The sequence below is a fragment of the Schistocerca cancellata genome, chromosome 5, assembly GCF_023864275.1.
Source record: "Schistocerca cancellata isolate TAMUIC-IGC-003103 chromosome 5, iqSchCanc2.1, whole genome shotgun sequence".
Classification (NCBI taxonomy): domain Eukaryota; kingdom Metazoa; phylum Arthropoda; class Insecta; order Orthoptera; family Acrididae; genus Schistocerca; species Schistocerca cancellata.
In genome coordinates, this window is record NC_064630.1 from 529,617,990 (window position 1) to 529,638,873 (window position 20,884).

Consider the following 20,884-nt stretch of genomic DNA (forward strand, 5'->3'; position numbering starts at 1 on the left):
TAAAATTATTGATATATCTTAGCACGTCTTTTTTTAAATTTCAAAACGGTACTTACTTAAAAAACACGCCTCGTATTTTGGAGCGTCATTTTTCAAAAATGCTGTTATAACCAGTCTTGACTTCGTACCACGTCATCCTCAGATGAATTTTTTAAAAGGAAAGGAAAAGATAACGGTAAAATAGTGAGAAACTTTAATCATCATTTGGTTTTGAACCACAAGCCACAGCCATGTTTGCAGACTAAGTTACTGGAATTCAGGTCCTTCTGTTACGCAAACACTTGTTCATAAAAACCAAGGTATGTATCAGCATCTTTATGTTACCAGCTGTGGGTTCTCTTATTCAGTTCTGTGAAATGCAAACGTGGTTTAAGTAACAACTATTCTAAGGAAACTGGACCTAAAAGCAGTTTATATCATTTTGGGTTATTACCATATTTTCTACATTGTTGGGTTCTGTAGAAATTTTTTTACATTAGTGTGTATGAATAGCGTACCTTCTACTACTTATAATGATACTGTGAGTCTGACTGATGAGTTAACAAAAAAAATGTGTGTGAAATCTTATGGAACTTAACTGCTAAGGTCGTCAGTCCCTAAGCTTATACATTACTTAACCTAAATTATCCTATGCCCGAGGGAGGACTCGAACCTCCGCCTGGACCAGCCGCACAGTTGATGAGTTAACTAATCAGCGTATCTATATAGAGAGTTTTGTTATTCGAAACGACTGCGTGCTGTTCAGATGACCAATGGTCCAAGGTCGAAACGTTGACATGAGTGACATATAAGCATAATTCCGACAGACCGTGCAGAATTGGCTGCAGTTCCTTGCCTCAGGAGCGAGTGGTAACGATATTTGTTCAGGATAATAGTGTGACAAGAGAAGTAGGCATGGATCCGTCCAGGAGATCTGTTTGACGATAGGATTGTCTGATTGTCTCTGACGAGTATATGGATGACAACAGCTGACATCTTATCTGAGGCTACAACGGGGAGGGTGTCATTACGAACCATTGCCATCAAATCAGTGGATGATGGGTTAAGACCTCGAGGTGCGATACATCGTTCGCTGACATAATCCCACAGGCAACAGAGATTTTAATGGCGTAATGCCAGATTCAACTGGGTGGTGTTTCGCGATGAGCCTCGCTTTCGTTTGAGGTCATCGCCTTGACGCCAGTGTGTCCGCTGACGACATAGCGCCTCTAAGAACAATGATTCGCGAGACCGCTACCTCTGCATCTCCTGCAGTCATGGTGCTGAGAAGTATCTGATATGACAATAGTATTGATTTGGTAATTATTGAATTGAGACCGAAAGCTTGCCAGCATGTCGCGAGAACTGTAAACCTCGTTGTCATAACTTTCACAACCAGAGTGCCAAATAGGATATGGCCGTAAGATAATGCAAAACCCGACTCTGCTGATCGAACCAAAATCCAAGGAACGTACACCGAGCGAGGTGGCGCAGTGGTTAGCACACTGGACTCGCATTCGGGAGGACGACGGTTCAATCCCGTCTCCGGCCATCCTGATTTAGGTTTTCCGTGATTTCCCTAAATCGCTTCAGGCAAATGCCGGGATGGTTCCTTTGAAAGAGCACGGCCGATTTCCTTCCCCATCCTTCCCTCACCCGAGCTTGCGCTCCGTCCCTAATGACCTCGTTGTCGACGGGACGTTAAACACTAATATCCTCCTCCTCCTCCAAGGAACGTACGGATCCTCGTCTGACTTACTTAGTAACCCCTTTTTCACCTAGAGAGCTTGTCTGGGACGTGATCGCGAAACGTTTATTTTCATACCGGTCTCCGTCGAGCAGCCTTCGTGTTCTGACAGCACGTGTTCCTTGCGTGGTAAGAAATTTCTGAAGATGACATTACGAGACTCTCTGCATCAGAGGCACAACGAATACAAGCCATACTGATGTTGATGAAGGAGATCAGTTCAGATTGTAATTACAATTTAATTATTTAATATCCCTTATGTTATTAACGGCTACACAAAGTTTGACAAATATCGGACTGGTACTTCACGATACAACACTTTCCATTATCGTCGATGTAGAGTGGACGTGTCTTGTATGACTAGTGGAGCTGGCTGAAGAGGTAATGTACGCGCAAGAAATGGTATACGAGGAAGATTTTTCTATATAGCTTTATACATAAACGTGATACAAAGTGTAGTTCTGTAGGACTGCAAATCAAAATCGTTCATTACAACACAGCTAATAGGTATAATGTGTACTGGGCTAAGCTGCTAATGGTATATCATGTCACTAATAACTTGACGTTCTCCTGAAGAGACACAAACAAAATTACGCAACAATCTATTTCGAAATTTTTCTTTCTCCTTGTACGTCTGATAGGTATGATGTACGTGTGGAAAAAGATCACGTGGGATATGATTCGTTAGTCCAGTTCACATACTCCTTCTAGAAAATTATCTTTATTATTGTTCTTGTGACTGCCTTATTTTCTTCCTGTTCCTAACGAACAACGAACGGGTGTCTACTGTGTTAGTGTCAGTTAACAAGTTTTAGTTCCGACATGATACGTTGTACGCTTCGGATCTTTGTGTTACGGGCTGCGTGCCCCTCCAGGTGTTTAACGCATTTACCCGTTATTGATATGGAACATGCGACTACGATGAATAAAGGTTTTCAAAAATAATTGCAGCCAGTCGAGTTGTTGCAGCTAGTTCTGAAAACCTTAAACCTCATTTGTTTTGCATTGAATAACGCAATCTTCGTTTTATCTCCATATCAAGTACATTTTTAAATCCATAAATGATGTGATATTTGGTGCTTGTAAAACTGAACGTGATATTTCCGTTAATACACGGGAAATGTTTTACGAAGCGGCGACGAGAAACACGGTACGCTCATTAATTGTGCCCGGACAAAATAACTGATCGCATTTCGCCCTAGAGTTATTACTCGACGCTAAGTATATTCAAGACATCTGGTGTATTGAAACTAATCTTACCGTCAAATTGTTTGTTAATGTTGTCAAGAGAGGTAGAACACTTGCTAACTGCTAAGTAGAAAAACTAGTTGCAAACTCAAAGTGGCCTATCAGGTGCATAACGCCCAGTCCTAGTAAAAGGTTGCCTCCCTAACGGCTTCTAGGGGCAACAAAAAATTGATTATCAATATTTCATATTGTTACGGACTGAATTTAAAAATTTAAAATTCTTTCATAACCTAGCCATTAAGAGGTACACTCTCACGCTAGCCGCACGGGATTAGCCGAGCGTTGTAGGGCGCTGCAGTCATGGACTGTGTGGCTGTTCCCTGCGGAGGTTCGAGTCCTCCCTTGGGCATGGGTGTGTGTTTGTCCTTAGGATAATTTAGGTTAAGTAGTGTGTAAGCTTAGGGACTGATGACCTTAGCAGTTAAGTCCCATAAGCTTTTACACACATTTGAACATTTGAACCCTCATGCTAAAAGTTTAACCAACTAAGACAAATATTTCAGCTAGAATCAAAGTACACTCCTGGAAATGGAAAAAAGAACACATTGACACCGGTGTGTCAGACCCACCATACTTGCTCCGGACACTGCGAGAGGGCTGTACAAGCAATGATCACACGCACGGCACAGCGGACACACCAGGAACCGCGGTGTTGGCCGTCGAATGGCGCTAGCTGCGCAGCATTTGTGCACCGCCGCCGTCAGTGTCAGCCAGTTTGCCGTGGCATACGGAGCTCCATCGCAGTCTTTAACACTGGTAGCATGCCGCGACAGTGTGGACGTGAACCGTATGTGCAGTTGACGGACTTTGAGCGAGGGCGTACAGTGGGCATGCGGGAGGCTGGGTGGACGTACCGCCGAATTGCTCAACACGTGGGGCGTGCGGTCTCCACAGTACATCGATGTTGTCGCCAGTGGTCGGCGGAAGGTGCACGTGCCCGTCGACCTGGGACCGGACCGCAGCGACGCACGGATGCACGCCAAGACCGTAGGATCCTACGCAGTGCCGTAGGGGACCACACCGCCACTTCCCAGCAAATTAGGGACACTGTTGCTCCTGGGGTATCGGCGAGGACCATTCGCAACCGTCTCCATGAAACTGGGCTACGGTCCCGCACACAGTTAGGCCGTCTTCCGCTCACGCCCCAACATCGTGCAGCCCGCCTCCAGTGGTGTCGCGACAGGCGTGAATGGAGGGACGAATGGAGACGTGTCGTCTTCAGGGATGAGAGTCGCTTCTGCCTTGGTGCCAATGATGGTCGTATGCGTGTTTGGCGCCGTGCAGGTGAGCGCCACAATCAGGACTGCATACGACCGAGGCACACAGGGCCAACACCCGGCATCATGGTGTGGGGAGCGATCTCCTACACTGGCCGTACACCACTGGTGATCGTCGAGGGGACACTGAATAGTGCACGGTACATCCCAACCGTCATCGAACCCATCGTTCTACCATTCCTAGACCGGCAAGGGAACTTGCTGTTCCAACAGGACAATGCACGTCCGCATGTATCCCGTGCCACCCAACGTGCTCTAGAAGGTGTAAGTCAACTACCCTGGCCAGCAAGATCTCCGGATCTGTCCCCCAATGAGCATGTTTGGGACTGGATGAAGCGTCGTCTCACGCGGTCTGCACGTCCAGCACGAACGCTGGTCCAACTGAGGCGCCAGGTGGAAATGGCATGGCAAGCCATTCCACAGGACTACATCTAGCATCTCTACGATCGTCTCCATGGGAGAACAGCAGCCTGCATTGCTGCGAAAGGTGGATATACACTGTACTAGTGTCGACATTGTGCATGCTCTGTTGCCTGTGTCTATGTGCCTGTGGTTCTGTCAGTGTGATCATGTGATGTATCTGACCCCAGGAATGTGTCAATAAAGTTTCCCCTTCCTGGGACAATGAATTCACGGTGTTCTTATTTCAATTTCCAGGAGTGTATATGACATGAGGCAGCATAACTAATCGCGCCCAGTTACCAATAAATTTTTCTTCGAGTATTTGAGAATAAGAGCAGGTAGCGATTTGTGATATTCGCTATTTTTGGCTTAATTAAAACAGCAAATTCAGCCAGAAGGCAAATACTTGTTTATAAAGAATGATTAATATATAATGAGGCGTCGCATAGCGACGGTGGAATTTTCTAAATAATGTAATTCGTCGTCTTTGGGCGGCAATATAAACAGAAAAGTACTGATAGATATGCGATCCTTCACTATTTTGTTCGCTGGAGAACAAATGAAGCCTTGAGCGCTAAAAAGACTTGTACTGTTTTTCTCGAGTGGGACGGACGCGGATTTGTGGCGGTCTGATCTAATTATTTTTACTAAATGTATAAAAACGTGTTCCGTCTAAGTTTGAGTGAAGTGTAAGAAGAACTGTTAAAACTTATCGTGACGACGCACGGGTGACTCGAAAGGACAATGGCTATATAAAAGAGCGCTCAATGGACATGATATGGACATAAAAATCTACCGTCATTGTAGTATTAAGCTTAAGGTACGATATATGTTTTAGTTATAATAAATATTTGTTCTGGGAATACTGAATCATTTAGCAGTGCTCATTTCTATTATCTCCTCAGTATTATTTTCATTTTAATTATGCATTTTTCTGATATTACAGACACCAAGATCAGCAGTCCAATGTGCGTGTTACATTGATAAAAAGAAAACTGTTTTATCGTCTTCTTGCATCAGCTTTAATATTGAATTTCCCTTTTGTGTGATGTTACAGTTGTTTTTGCGCCCTTAAGAACTTTCTGGTCCCTTAGGAAATTGTTTTGTCATAACAATAACTTCACAACCGGGTATGATCGTATCTACGATCATGAAGTAATTAGAAAGACGATAACGCAACTTCTTAATCAATAGCACGCTAGTTGTGACTGCTTCAAGCCACGCGAAACTGCAAGTAAAAACTATTCACATCTCATAATGCAATATTTTATGACAATGGTCAATCCATGATTCTTACGCCAATTGTGATTGATAAAACAGTAAGCTAAATCTCAATTTCCAACTTTTCCACTGAATAACAACGTCACTTTTATTTTGTAACATCACAGATTCCAAACGAACAGCCGGGCGCTGTGGCGAAGCGGTTCTAGCCGCATCAGTCTGGAAACGCGCAACCACTACGGTCGCAGGTTCGAATCCTATCCTGCCTCGGGCATGGATGTGTGATGTCCTTAGGTTAGTTAGGTTTAAGTAGTTCTAGGTTTTAGGGGACTGATGACCTCATGTGTTAAGCCCCATAGTGCTCAGAGCCATCTGAACCATTTGAACCAACAAACATTACATGTTTGATTAAGCCTTTACGAAACATTTTCTCACTGAAATCCTCCGCAAAATGATGGAAGGAAGAAAAATTTATCACTTACTATACTTCCCCTGGTCATGCAGTAAAACTGACGCATCAGGCACTACGTTTTTATTTGTCACTTGTTTAGTACAAACAATTCACAACACATTTTGCAGAACACTGACAATCCACTATTTAATTAGCATGTGTGAAACTGTTTTCCTTAGCATGCTTAAATATATCAGTGACAGTATCCTTAAAATAGCCGTGACTGCAACGTAAGTATCGTAGTAACCTGAACTATTTTTGGCAGACTCACGTACCGCCAGAAAGAGACATTGAAACACTGCGAAAACAGGTTGTAAAAAATCACAAGAAATTAGCGGAAGGAATCACTCACGAGTTCCACTTTATTACCAGCAGTCCAACTAGCATACCGACCGTGTAAGGAATTAAAAGCAATGGGGTACAATGTTCGAGCAGCTCCACAAAAGCTACACATTCCTACAGTCAGTGCTAAGCAGCGCTTGAGGTGACGTAAAGAGCGAGGCTGTTGGCAGCAGAAGCCTGGAAATGCGTAATTCGGAATGATGAATTATGTTGTAGCCAGTGAGAAACCAACAGAAGGAATTTGTAAATTTGTGGTAAGTTCCTGTGGGACCAAATTGCTGAGGTCAACGGTCCCTAGGCTTACACACTACTTAATCTAACTTCAACTAACTTACGCTAAGGATAACACACACACCTTCCATGGGGAGAGCCGCGCGAACCGTGGGAAGGCACCCTAGACCGTGCGGCTACCCCGCACGGCCCAACAGAAGGGTTTGACTTTGGCGAGTGGCTAGAAACTTTACCTGTCATCATGCGTAGCGGCAGTTTTGAAGTACAGAGGACGTGGTGTTACGGCAACAGTGTTCTCTGTTATTGGGCTTAAGGAATCACTAAATGTGGAATGGTATAAACGCGTTTAACAGCATTGTGTACTACCTACTGCAGAGAAACAGTTCGAAAACGATAATTGCTCGTATCAACATGACGACGCCCCCTGCCCTAAAGCATGGTGTGTGAGGCAATGATTTGTGGATAATAACATTCTTGGAATGGACTGGTCTGCCCAGAGTCCCAGCTTCAGTTCAGTGGCACACGACTGGGAGGAGACCCTGTGTCCAGCATCACTACATTCTCTGATTCCGGCTCTTGAAGAAGAATGGGCTGCCATTCCTCTATAGTCCTTCAGAAAACTCACGGAAGCTGTCCCCAGCAGAATTCAAGCGATCTAAAAGATGAAGAGTGGACTTCCCTCGTTAATGTCTACTAGCAGGTGTCCGGAGAGTTTTCAACAGATAATGTACGAGGGGTGTTCAGTAAGTAGTTCAACATATCTTTTTTCCTCAAAGAAGGTTGGGTTTCTTCAGAATTCCCATAACCACATTATTCCCCACTCCTTTGGCTACAAAAACCCCATTGTTCAACGCAATCTCCTTTCAATGTTGCGCCACCGTACTGGGAGGGCCTGTATGTCCGCATACTACTGGTTAAGCCAATGTCTTCCTTCATCAATAACTACCCCATCGTCAACCTCCTGCTTCCCGCGGGGTGCATACTTCATTGGGCCAAAAAGATGGAAAATGAAAGGTGGCAGATGTGAGCTGTGAAGCAGATGAGGAAATTCGTGAGCTCCTCTCGGGTGCGAAAATTTGTGTAAGGCCTTACAATGCCATAATAGAAGGGAAGCTTGTTTGCAATTTTGTGGTGACAAACATTCTGAATTCGTGAATTTAAAAAAGAAAAAAATATATTCAGATGTGTTTGCATTCCTGTGGGACCAAACTGCTGAGGTCATCGAGCCCTAGAGTTACACACTACTTAAACTAACTTATGCTAAGAACAACACACACCCATGCCTGAGGGAGGACTCGAAACTCCGGCGGAAAGCAGCCGCGCAATCCGTGACATGGCGCCTCTAACCGAGCGTCCACTCTGCGCGGTAGTCGTGACTTCAGTTTCCTGAGGGCAGCACGGTCAATCTGAGAGCTGATCGTTGCACCATGTGGGAGGACATCAGTCAGAATAACCGCTTCAGACTTCGACAAGACCGTCGCAATGACCGGCTGAGGGTGCGGCTCTGAACTTTCTCTTCGGAAGAGAGGTGTTGTGGTGCCACACTATGGATTGCCGTTTTGTTTCCGATTCGAGGTGACGAATCAGTGTTTCATAGTCTGTGACGATGTTCGAAAAACAAATGGTCCCGATCAACGCGCAAGTAATTTCGCACATATACTTCTTCGTTGCTCTTTTTCTCTTCTGTTAGGCCTCCAGGAACCCAGCGGACGCACACCTTTGAGTACCCCAACCGGTGGACGAGTGTGTCGTTACTACCCACAGAGGCGTCCAGTTGTGCGGCGAGGTGTTTGACTGTGATCCGCCGATCACACCAAATGAGAGTGTCCGCACGTTCAAACATTGCACAGATGTGTGCAACCGGCCAGCTCAAGGGACATCGGAAAGGTTTGGGGTAACATGTTTCGATGATGACAGACGCCTCGCTCAACGACTCATCGTGCTTTTTTTCCACTGATAGGACTCAGTAGACATTCTGCTAGCGCCTATGAATATCTGCGATGCTCCGGTTTTCCGTCAGGACAAACTTAATGACAGCTCTCTGCTTGGTACGCACCTCCGCTAAAGAGACCACTTTGAAGGCTATCACTTATCAGAACTTCACGAAACTGCAGGGGCTCAAGTGAGAGTATTCCACGATTTCCCACAGTAGATTCCGTTTTGGTTTAACCGCAACTGGCCGAGAAAAGATGTGTAACATTACTTACTGAACGCCTCTCGTATTTAGCTATCAATACAATTTTTCCTATTCATTACCTTCTCCTGTGCATGACGTCTAAATCAATTGAGGGAAGGGAATCACGATGAAAACTTCACCACTTTCTGTTGAGGCACATGATCACTTAAATTACTAACCTAAGCAGAGACATAACATATACAGGGTGATTCAAATAGCTCTAAGCACTATGAGTCTTAACATCTGAGGTCATCAGTCCCCTAGACTTAGAACTCCTTAAAACTAACTAACCTAAGGACATCACACACATCCATGCCCGAGGCAGGATTCGAACCTGCGACCGTATCAGCAGCGCGGTACTGGAATGAAGCGCCTAGAACCACTCGGCCACAACGGCCGGGTATACAGGGTGATTATAATTAAAGTTACACTTTCAAAACGCTGTAGAAATAACACCACTGATCAGAATGACGTCAAATTTTAACGGAATATTATGGGAGAAGGGAGAAAATGTATGGCAGAAGAAGAAATTGATCAATAGATGGCACTGTATGTGTCAGAATACGTAAATGAAAACACCTGTCACGCACACGACCCATTGAAATTGGTATAAACACCCCGGGTACACGGCTTTTCCCCGTTTCGCGTCTGCGACGTTCGCCGTGACTGGCTCAATGCAGGATCGCACTCTGCTACTCTGCTTGCAAAGCTGTGTTACAAGAATGATGACTGTGCACACGTCGCTCTGCAGAAGTGCCGGACACTGAAGGGTTTGAAAAAAAGATGTTGGTCCGATGACTTCCGTGGGTCTGGAGAAAATTACTCGGAAATTCGAAAAGACGGGTTCTTTTGGTATGCAATCTGGTAGAGGGAGGAAACGAATTGATTAAACGTTAGCAGAAGCAGTGGCCACAGCAATGCAGAAGGAGACGAGTAGTGATGTGCAAACATGTAGTGCACGGAGAATTGCCCAAACATTGGAAATGCCCGTGAGCACGGTCCGTAAAATGCTACGAAACATCCTTCTTTGTATCCATTCAAAATTACCCTTGTGACCAGAGAAACACTTCGATCAGTTGTGGAACCGATTTTTTTCAACCGATTTGATACGACCTTGCCGTGATGGATGGTATTACGTAACTAACAGTATCACACCTGTACACCCATGCACACTGATTAGTACAGTTTGTTTAACGTCAAACGGACACCTTTAGCATTGTTGTATGATTCATTTGTCATTTGTAGTCCACTATTAAATTATGTTGCTTACAGCGCCATCTATTGCTACATTTTGAAACTATTTTCTTTCTTTTGCCATCCGCCCCCTCCCCCTTTCTCCGATAATATTCCGTTGCAATTTGACGTCATTCTGACTAGTGGTGTTATTTCTACAGCAGTTTGAAAGTTACACTTTAGTTATAATCACCCTGTATACCTTAATCTTCTTTTGACAATGAAAAGTTAAGGTTTCTTCTAGCACAGCTCTGTTTTCCAATGGATCAAATGCCTTGAATTAAGCACATGTAAAGTCTACTCACAACTTCTGGCTACATAGATTCGGTACTTGAAAATACACAGGGTCAAGCCGCGCTGCAGTCATGGACTGTGCGGCTGGTCCCGGAGGAGGTTCGAGTCCTCCCTCGGGCATGAGTGTGTGTGTTTGTCCTTAGGATAATTTAGGTTAAGTAGTGTGTAAGCTTAGGGACAGATGACCCTAGCAGTTAAGTTCCATAATATTTCCACACTTGACCAATACACAGGGTCATATCTCCAACGATAAGCAATCGATCCAAGAACAAAATGTTATTTTGAAGATGAGTTTGAATGCGCAAATCATTCTATGCTATAAATATGTCCCGAAAATTAAAAAAAAAGTAAGAGTTTGTGAATTCGAAAACAAGGAAAATAACCCGAATTTCTTCATATTCTGCCATGTATAGGGGTAAAAGACAGTCAGATATGCAAAACATGGGTAATTAACGTTGAGAGCAGTCAATTTAGAAGAGAATGACGCAAAAAATACCGGGTTCTGGCTCCAAACCAATATGCTGTAATAATGTGAACGTAAGCGCCCTTAGATAACTCAGACTGACTCTTCATTATATACAATTCTAGCTTCTCTGGGAAAATCAATTTCGGTTTTGGAGAAATTCACCAACATGGGAGGCAATACAAACTCGACGAATTATTTTGGAAGACAGCTGGAAGAGATTAAAAACTACGTTCATAGCATTGGTAGATATAAAATAGGTTTGTCACATTGTTGACTGGAATATACTGTCACGGATAAAACGCAGGAAATAGAAGTTTATCTACATCTTGTTCTGAAAGCAGAATACTTCGAAGAAACTCCAAGCCTGAAGACATTTTTCATCTTCTCCGTTCCACGATATTTCGACAGAGCACCCGTCACTCATCCTCAGGTGAATGATGCAAGACGTCATCCGCTCATCCATCTACAGCGCGCTGTGACTATTCCTCGCATGCGTCAAAGTCGTGTTTCCAAACGGACCATACTTCCCGCTGGTGGAACTCGCAAGGGGACCATAGGTGCAGCCTTTTTAGAGAAAATCGAGTTTCATTCTTTTAGACCTGCGTATACTAACGCGTGGCCGCTAGCAGACACGGTGTCCGTGGACAGCTGAGTACGTGTTATAAGGGCAAGGTACCTGGTTTGCGTGTCGCTGCAGGTGCTTTTTATTATTATTACTACCACGTAACTCTAACAACAGATTTATTATGACTGTCCAAAATATCAGTATTAATGATTCAGTTATTATTTGTACAATGTTTGTCCTGAAGAACATCAAATATTTAATGTTGTAAGTTCATCGGAATCAGATCAGTATAGTATTTTTAATTGACATTATTGCACCTACATTTGTGACACGTATGGACACTACACGAATAAGGACGATACTTATCGTAGAAAAATGTAAAACAACAATTATTGTGGCATACAGCGCACGAAATGAACGCCGAATTTTTCCATGAGCATGGTTTTTCCAATTTTTTTGCTGCAAAGCACGGTTATCACAGAATTTCGCGGCGTACCACACCTATCTTATCATATCACCGAATACTTATGCAGATAACTGGTGATGTACGAATTTTGTGCAGTCTTCTCTTGAAGCTATCTCTCTATTGTATTCGACGATGTACAATCAATTTTACAGTCGATTTATACGGATTTTTCCCTGTATGTAAAAGGCACAGGGCTGCATCAACAATGTACATTTTTGAGGAATTATTTTAATACTCTACTTTGGCATCCCCTATCCATGCTGTAAAGTTTTAGTCGTACAAAACCAGTTTCGTTTGCCCCTCCTACGCATTAAGGAGCAAAAAAAAAAAAACTGTTCTTCTCTCACTTATGGCTTCAAGACGCCAATTAAATTTCCTCCATAGTGCTGTTGTGAGTTTGCCGGACTTTGAAGACGTTATCATAACGTTTTTGTATTTCTGTACGTAATCGTCAGCTGATTTTCACATTATTTGTCCAAAAGAGCTTGTGGTCTCTGGCAAGCAAGAGAAGACCGTTGGTAGTAATTTTGCAGGTAAGGTGACAGCATATTGTGCAGTGCACGAATGTGTCGCCTTGTGCACATCCTTTCGCAGCACAAGATCCACCTTTGTTCCGCGTTCGACTACAGTTCAGTCATAAGCTGACTGATACTGGTATCCTAGAAACAGTAACAAATTAGCTTGTGTGGTCTATAAAAATAGTATACCAAAAATGAAGTGAGCGTATGGCGTCGTTGGCCGGGAGGCACCATTCGGGGATATTCGGCCGCCAGGTAATAGTCTCATTTCATTATTTTACTTTAAACGTAATAGCTAGGATATGTGTAAGATTCGGAGGAAATAACTCAAAATGTCATATATAAATCTCAACCGTAGGTGGAAAATTCTCACACTGCGTATACATTCAACAAAATATCTGGCAAAAATATCGCACACAATGGAATTTATCTAGCATTTGTCTCATAAATGTATGGCCACAAAAGTTATCTCTACGGTATTAACTCCATATCACATCGTGTCTCGATATTTTACTCATATAATGATCGTAATCCTATACCAAGGAATGTTCGATACGAGTCGTCGACTTTGACCAGTGACAGGAAACATGCGTCAAAGATCATAAAAAGTATGGCGACTATAACGTCATGTTATTGGCAATTTTTCCAGATGGGTTAATGTACAGATACGTTTGTCACCGCAATCAAGTCTTCCTCCTTTGGCGTATTTCGATTTGTCATGCGTAGCAACAACCGTTATGCACCATTACTGTTAAATGTAAATACACGTGTAAAATTGTTGAAGGTTCGATCTTAGAGTGAAATTCAAACAAACAGTGTTATTTTGAGTCATGAACAATTTCATCTCGATGTTGGTGTCAGACACAGTAACATGCTCACTTAGCAGTCCGTACATCTCAATGAGAGACTGTTGTTGTTGTTGTGGTCTTCAGTCCAGAGACTGGTTTGATGCAGCTCTCCATGCTACTCTATCCTGTGCAAGCTTCTTCATCTCCCAGTACCTACTGCAGCCTACATCCATCTGAATCTGCTTAGTGTATTCAACTCTTGGTCTCCCTATACGATTTTTACCCTCCACGCTGCCCTCCAATACTAAATTGGTGATCCCTCGATGTCTCAGAACATGTCCTACCAACCGATCCCTTCTTCTAGTCAAGTTGTGCCACAAGCTCCTCTTCTCCCCAATTCTATTCAATACCTCCTCATTAGTTATGTGATCTACCCATCAGCATTCTTCTGTAGCACCACATTTCGAAAGCTTCTATTCTCTTCTTGTATAAACTATTAATCCTCCACGTTTCACTTCCATACATGGCTACACTCCATACAAATACTTTCAGAAACCACTTCCTGATATTTAAATCTATACTCGATGTCAACAAATTTTTCTTCTTCAGAAACGCTTTCCTTGCCATTGCCAGTCTACATTTTATATCCTCTCTACTTCGACCATCATCAGTTATTTTACTCCCCAAATAGCAAAACTCCTTTACTACTTTAAGTGTCTCATTTCCTAATCGAATTCCCTCAGCATCACCCGACTTAAGTCGACTACATTCCATTATCCTCGTTTTGCTTTGGTTGATGTTCATCTCATACCCTCCTTTCAAGACACTGTCCATTCCGTTCAACTGCTCTTCCAAGTCCTTTGCTGTCTCTGACAGAATTGCAATGTCATCGGCGAACCTCAAAGTTTTAATTTCTTCTCCCTGGATTTTAATACCCACTCCGAATTTATCTTTTGTTTCCTTTACAGCCTGCTCAATATACAGATTGAATAACATTGGGGAGAGGCTACAACCCTGTCACACTCCCTTCCTATCCACTGCTTCCCTTTCATGCCCGTCGACTCTTATAACTGCCGTCTGGTTTCTGTACAAATTGTAAATAGCCATTCGCTCCCTGTATTTTACCCCTGTCAACTTTAGAATTTGAAAGAGAGTATTCCAATCAACATTGTCAAAAGCTTTCTGTGAGAGATTGTGGCACGTTATTTAGTGTACAATGGTGTGCCACGCTGTACTACTAGTCACAATGTTTTGTGTACGGGTTTTGCATTCGAGAGACGATGTGCATAATATCTTGTGCGTTGTGCTCAGAGGTAATATTACTTCTGGCTATAATTGCTAAACGCTAACATTTGATGATTAGTTCGTAATTTGCTTGGCTACTATCCAGTATGAAATGCATAAAGATCAATAATGCAACGACCATGCACAAATGTAACAAAAGTGTTGCCATTAGAACTTGCTATGAGCTACATGTTAGACGTCAAGCATTACCTATAAATAAAGCCATACTTCATTGGCAAGGTACTTTGTAAATTCCAGCCGTCCAGAATAACGATCTGTCGTTCACTAATCCTTGCAGTTGGGTAATTTATAATTAGTGGGTAAAAAACACTATCACCTGATAATCACGGAGGGTTGTTGCTATTTCAGATGAATTTCAGACGTAGGGAAGAAAAGCTAAGAAATTTGCTGGCGTGCCATCCTCTTTAGTCAAATCCTGGTTCCTGGTTTTAATAATCCTCTCTTTAAGTTACCGAATAGAGTATACATTATCCAAGGAAACTGTCTTCAGGCAGATGAGCTCTTCAGGCAAGCTGTCTGCCTCTAAGACTGTGTGTGCTCCCTCCTTATAGAAGTGTTTTAAGCACACTGACAGTTTGGACGGGTGATGACAACTCGACGATTGTAACTACAAGTCCATGTGTAGACTTGCAATAAACTGAATGTCCCAGAGAGGCATCGTTCTTATGTGTAATCAAAACATCCAGTTAAGGCAGACAATCTTCGTTTTCTAACTTCATAGTGAACCTGATGTTGCAATAAATGGAGATGTGACCTAGCACGCCGAGGAAGAACGCTGCACTGAACAACAAAATTGCATTCACCATTTGCAACCAAGCAAATCTGTTACTGCCTTACCTTGTCTCCAACACCATTCATCTGACTATGATAAAACAGTAATTCTGGCCATAGCAACATCTTTTTGGGACTGAATTGTTAAAGAAACAATGGAGATAAGCATACGGAAAATCTGATGAACCGTGACAGCGGCTACCAGCTGGGTAATGCTTGGAACCGTTATCACCTCCACGATTTGCTAAAATCGGAGATTACAGAGTGCTCGTCGAGTGGCAACGCTGACAAGGGAACGGTACGTAGTTGCCCTCACCGATTTGATTCATGTTGCTTGGGTGCGTGGGTCATGGCTAGGACTTCAACACATGTAAAAACGAAGGCGCAACTCTCAGTCGTTTTAGAGTAATGTAGTTTGAAAGTTTTACGCATGCATGTGTGTGATCGCTAGCAGACATGCAAGCGTGAAACTTTCAAACTACATTTCCCTAAAACGACTAAGTGTCGTTCCTTCGCTTTTATTTATGTTGAATTCGTGTCCGGTCGCTAGCAGACATGGAGTCCGTAGCTCACAGAGTAACAACAAGAGTACGTGAACCTGATTGTGAGGTCGAATAGCTTTACAGCGAAGTTTCAACAGGATGATTAAAAACGGCACCTGTGTACAGTGAACAACTCCTGCTCCAAAACAATCTCAACGTTTCGAAACCTTCTGCATTAATAACACAAGAACACATGGAAATGGAAAAAGAACTATTTCACAGAGTTTTCGAAATTATACCGGAGAAAAAACTCGTGGTACAAGACGGACTAATTGCCCACCAATACGTCGATGGAAAGGCTATTTGAAGAGACTGACGAAGTCTCTTCATCTTCATCAGAGAAATATAATGCCGTAGAGAAGCAGTCGCAAATGGACGGCGAACATTTTTCCGCAATATTACAAAATTAGTGGTCGTCAGTGTAGCGAGAGAGCATCCAGGAGAGAGTTTGGCCATTCTTCGTACAAAGGGAACTTCACCCTCAAAACCATGAAAAGTTTGAAAAGATTAGAATAACATATAAAACAAGATGGAAAAAGGCACGAACAGCTTAAAAAGCTGATTCGTGGACCCTATGATTTTTTCATAGAAACTCGAGAATGTAATCAGAAAGTGACGACGAGAAACCTGCATCAGTGGGCTCTCGCTGCTGCTAGCCGATATCCTGATTTAAATTTGAAAGCTTCTGACACATGGGCCGTGCTCCTCAAACGAAGACACCGGATTCGTCAGAGAAAAATCACCAGATTTGTATCCACGAGGGAAAGCGCTCCACTGCAGCAACTACATGATGCAGCAGCAAATATCCGAATACATAGGGGAGTTTTCGTACTAAAATACGACAAGCAGTTTGTTATTAATACTAATCAGACAGGTATTACACATAAAAATACACGATTAATTTACATAAGTTGCAATACTAAGCCCGCCTGCTTAGCTCGGTGGAAATGTGCTTGCCTCCGATGCAAGCGGGCCCGGGTTCGATTCCCGGCCGTGTTGGAGATTTTCTCCGGTCGTGGACTGGGTGTTGTGTTGTCCTCATCGTCATTTCATCCTCATCACCGGCGCGCAAGTCGTCCAATGTGGCATTGTTACTAATAGTACAGCATGGCACACCATTGTACTCTAAATAATGTGCCACAGTCTCTCATTGAGATATACGGACTGCTGAGTGAGCATAAGTTACTGTGCATGACACCAACATCGAGATGAAATTGTTCATGACTCAAAATAACACAGTTTGTTTGAATTTCACTCTAAGATCGAACCTTCAACAATTTTACAGAAGTGTTTACATTTAACAGTAATGGTGCATAACGGTTGTCGCTACGCATGACAAATCGAAATACGCCAAAGAAGAAAAAGTTGGTTGCGGTGACAAACTTATCTGTACCTTAACCCATTTGGAAAAATTGCCAATAACATCACGTTATAATCGTCATACTTTTTATTTTGTTTGTCGCATGTATCCTGTCACTGGTCAAAGTCGACGACTCGTATCGAACATTCCTTGGTATAGGATTACGATCATTATATGAGTAAAATATCGAGACACGATGTGATATGGAGTTAATACCGTAGAGATAATTTTTGTGGCCATACATTTATGAGACAAATGCTAGATAAATTCCATTGTGTGCGATATTTTTGTCAGATATTTTGTTGAGTGTATACGCAGTGCGATTGTTTTCCACCTACGGATGAGATTTATACGATATGACATTTTGAGTTATTTCCTCCGAATCGTACAGATATCCAAGCTATTAAGTTTAAAGTAAAATAATTGGAATAGGAAACCTCACTGCAGCTAGTTATTACTTGTATAATGGTTGCAGGCTATCAATATGTTTCCCTAACAATGAACGTAGATTAAAAATATTGTACCAGGAAGAAATAATAGCAGAATGTCGTCCAGAAAAATATTTCAAAGTATGATAAATAGCGGAAGCCGCTTGTCATAGCCACAAATTCAACGTTTTCGAGAAGCTTTCAGTTCGAGGTATTACGTGAGCCATTCGATACTGCCACCACAAGATATTATATTACAAGAGAGACTCAGATATCCGATAAAGAGCAGTAAAAATCTATAAAATGGTGATGAATATCTCTTTTTCCTATAAGAAAAAGAAATAGCGCTCTCTGAGCTGTAACTGGTCGAAGACAAGTGAAATACCCTTGCGTTTATCTCTTCAAAGCTTTAAGGCAAGTTCATTCTAGCTATAGGATGCTAATTGCTAAGATGCCTACGAATTGCGTGTACAAAATTAACCGTGATTTTGTACGGAATGTTCCTGTACTAGTAACATTTAAAATATTCAAGGCACTTACAATTATGGTAAACCCCAAGACGTACCATAGCGGTGTGACTTTGGAGATGTACGTTTTTGGCAAAATTTCTGTTCTGTGCATCTGAATGCTCACTTCACAGATATTCCTATTCTGTGGTACTAACAACGGTACTAACATTTTTGAAGCGTCAGCTCCAGACACAAACAAGACTACACTGAAAGACATAACGTAACTGTAACACTCGAGTGTACGTGCGAAGTATATGACAATGTATGAAGAAGAAGCATTTTCAACATAACTGTTAACAATTGTCATGCATATTCGGCTTCTCATTTAATAAGTTCTCGCAGCTGAAATTTTAGCACCAATCAATATAGAAATTAATCTTATTGCAAAAGTGTAACATGTAATTAGAATTGAAACAATTCAACAGAAGATACTGCAATGATTCGAATGAGCTAATTGTTAGTGTATTGTTTTGAAACTTCCCCGTTATGTTATAACGTGTCGGTGGGTAAGTAATATTCAACATTCGCAGTTGAGAGTATGTGTATTATTGTTCGAGATGCTATCCAGTCAATCATGTTCATGCTAAGAATTCGCTGTGTAAGTAAATCTCACACCTACTCCTGAAATCATAAACGTGTTACATTAATTTTAATGTTCCCTGGATGGTACACACTGTGTGCAACAGGAATACTCGACATGTATTTCATACGAAAACCTTTGTACCTATATGCCGGAAACGTTGTGTGCTTTCCCAAATTGTTTCCTAAATGAAGGCGTTCCGGTAGAGTAATTTACTCTTAGATTCGAGCAACGCTATAGCTACATACCCGTGGAGAGCTAATTAATTTACTGGAACACGTTGCAGTGCAATTAAACGCACTTTGACTTCGATACACAGTATTGACGTAGAATTCGGAGAACACACTTTAAGTTTTCATCGCAATACCGTAGGGACTGCGTTTCGTTACCCCAAACCGAGGAACAACACATCATTTACAGACTCTTTCTGATCAACATTTGCATTGAGACGTACGTTTCTGTTTGTGGCTTGACTGGCTCACTTATGTAAAGAAACGAGGAAGTTTCCTCTTTTAATTAGTCCACCTCAAATTTGAACACTTTATGTTGCAATTTTTCTTCCGTCAAATGCCCAAGACTTGAACTTGTTTTAACTTTACCTACAACTTTACACGGCAGCGTCCTAGTATGGAAGTAGGTATTGGAGCTCTGTCCTACATTAACGATCGCTGGTATTTGTTACAGGCATCTACGAGTAGGTTGTGGCTTTTAGAGACATCTGCACATATAGCTCAGAATTTCACCACACACAGCGGCAAACTCAAAAACGCTCAGAACAAAGATGATACTAATCGCAGATATGAGTAATTTTGCAGCAGAGAGGCAAGAACACTTAGTTATAAGAGCACGAAATCCACGATGGTCCAGTTTCCACCACGAATAGCCCCAAGAAGCGAAAAAATGAAGTTAGTTATGTTTTCAAGCTACGTCGACAACGAAGTGATTTCTTACGGATCGCCGGCTGGGGTGGCCGAGCGGTTCTAGGCGCTACAGTCTGGAACCGCGCGACCGCTACGGTCGCAGGTTCGAATCCTGCCTCGGACATGGATGTGTGTGATGTCCTTAGGTTAGTTAGGTTTAAGTAGTTCTAAGTTCTAGGGGACTGATGACCTTAGAAGTTAAGTCCCATAGTGCTCAGAGCCATTTGAACCATTTTTCTTACGGATCACAGACTCGAATGGACACAGATGGCAAAAATCCGCCAAGAGGTTTTCAAGGGAATCAGCCGAAGTGGTCGAGAAGAGACTGTGAGAGACCTAAAATGAATAAGATATAATGCATTAACGGTTTCATCACGGAAGTCGAAGCTGAAACCGTGACAGACTTGTCTTCCGCGGACGGTGCTTTTCCGTTTTCGACGCACGCGTTACTAATTCTACAAATGGTGAGGGACTACCTTACCCAGAAGATTCTTTCGTGGTGTACCACGGATCCTATCAAGAATGAGAGTAGAGATCTGAAAGGAGGCGGACGACGGAACGGAAGAAATGAAACCGGGTCAATATAAATTCAAGAAGACTTTTACAGAATTTGTATATGAGAGAGAATTTAGAAGACGTTGAAAATCCAGCACGTGACAGCACTTACCAGAAACGCCAGATATGCCATTCTGTTACCGCCTTGAAGCAGACTGTGCAGCGACAGGCGAGATTAGCGGTATTTAAGACTTGACGAGCGACTGTACACCTCAGGGGAATTCCCCGAAACACCTATCAACCCATGGCTAAGATCTTTGGAAGTTGTCCGGGGAACAGCCAGTGCCAGGTGACACGTCGTCACTTCATGGAACACATGCCTGTGGCGCGGCCACTGACGAAATCCTCAGTGCTGACCACCGCTTCCGGGTTAAATTCCGTCGTGTTCGTTGTCCGGTTGGTTTTCGAAACGCACCCATAATACCGTAAGATAACTCGGTTTCATTCTTCTACGTGAATTGCAAACTAGGCGTAGTGATCTTGATAATTTATTTGGTGAATCATATGGAT

General features: G+C 42.6%; 1 protein-coding gene across 1 annotated transcript in view; it reads right to left on the bottom strand.

The window, feature by feature from the left end:
- Positions 1 to 20,519, bottom strand: part of LOC126187802 (uncharacterized) — a 29,402-nt gene extending 8,883 nt beyond the window's left edge. The window contains exon 1 of the mRNA XM_049929087.1: positions 20,487 to 20,519. Within this exon, the coding sequence (XP_049785044.1) occupies positions 20,487 to 20,507 (21 nt within the window). The 5' untranslated portion in view covers positions 20,508 to 20,519. The remainder of the gene's footprint in view (positions 1 to 20,486) is intronic.
- Positions 20,520 to 20,884: the final 365 nt, after the last annotated feature.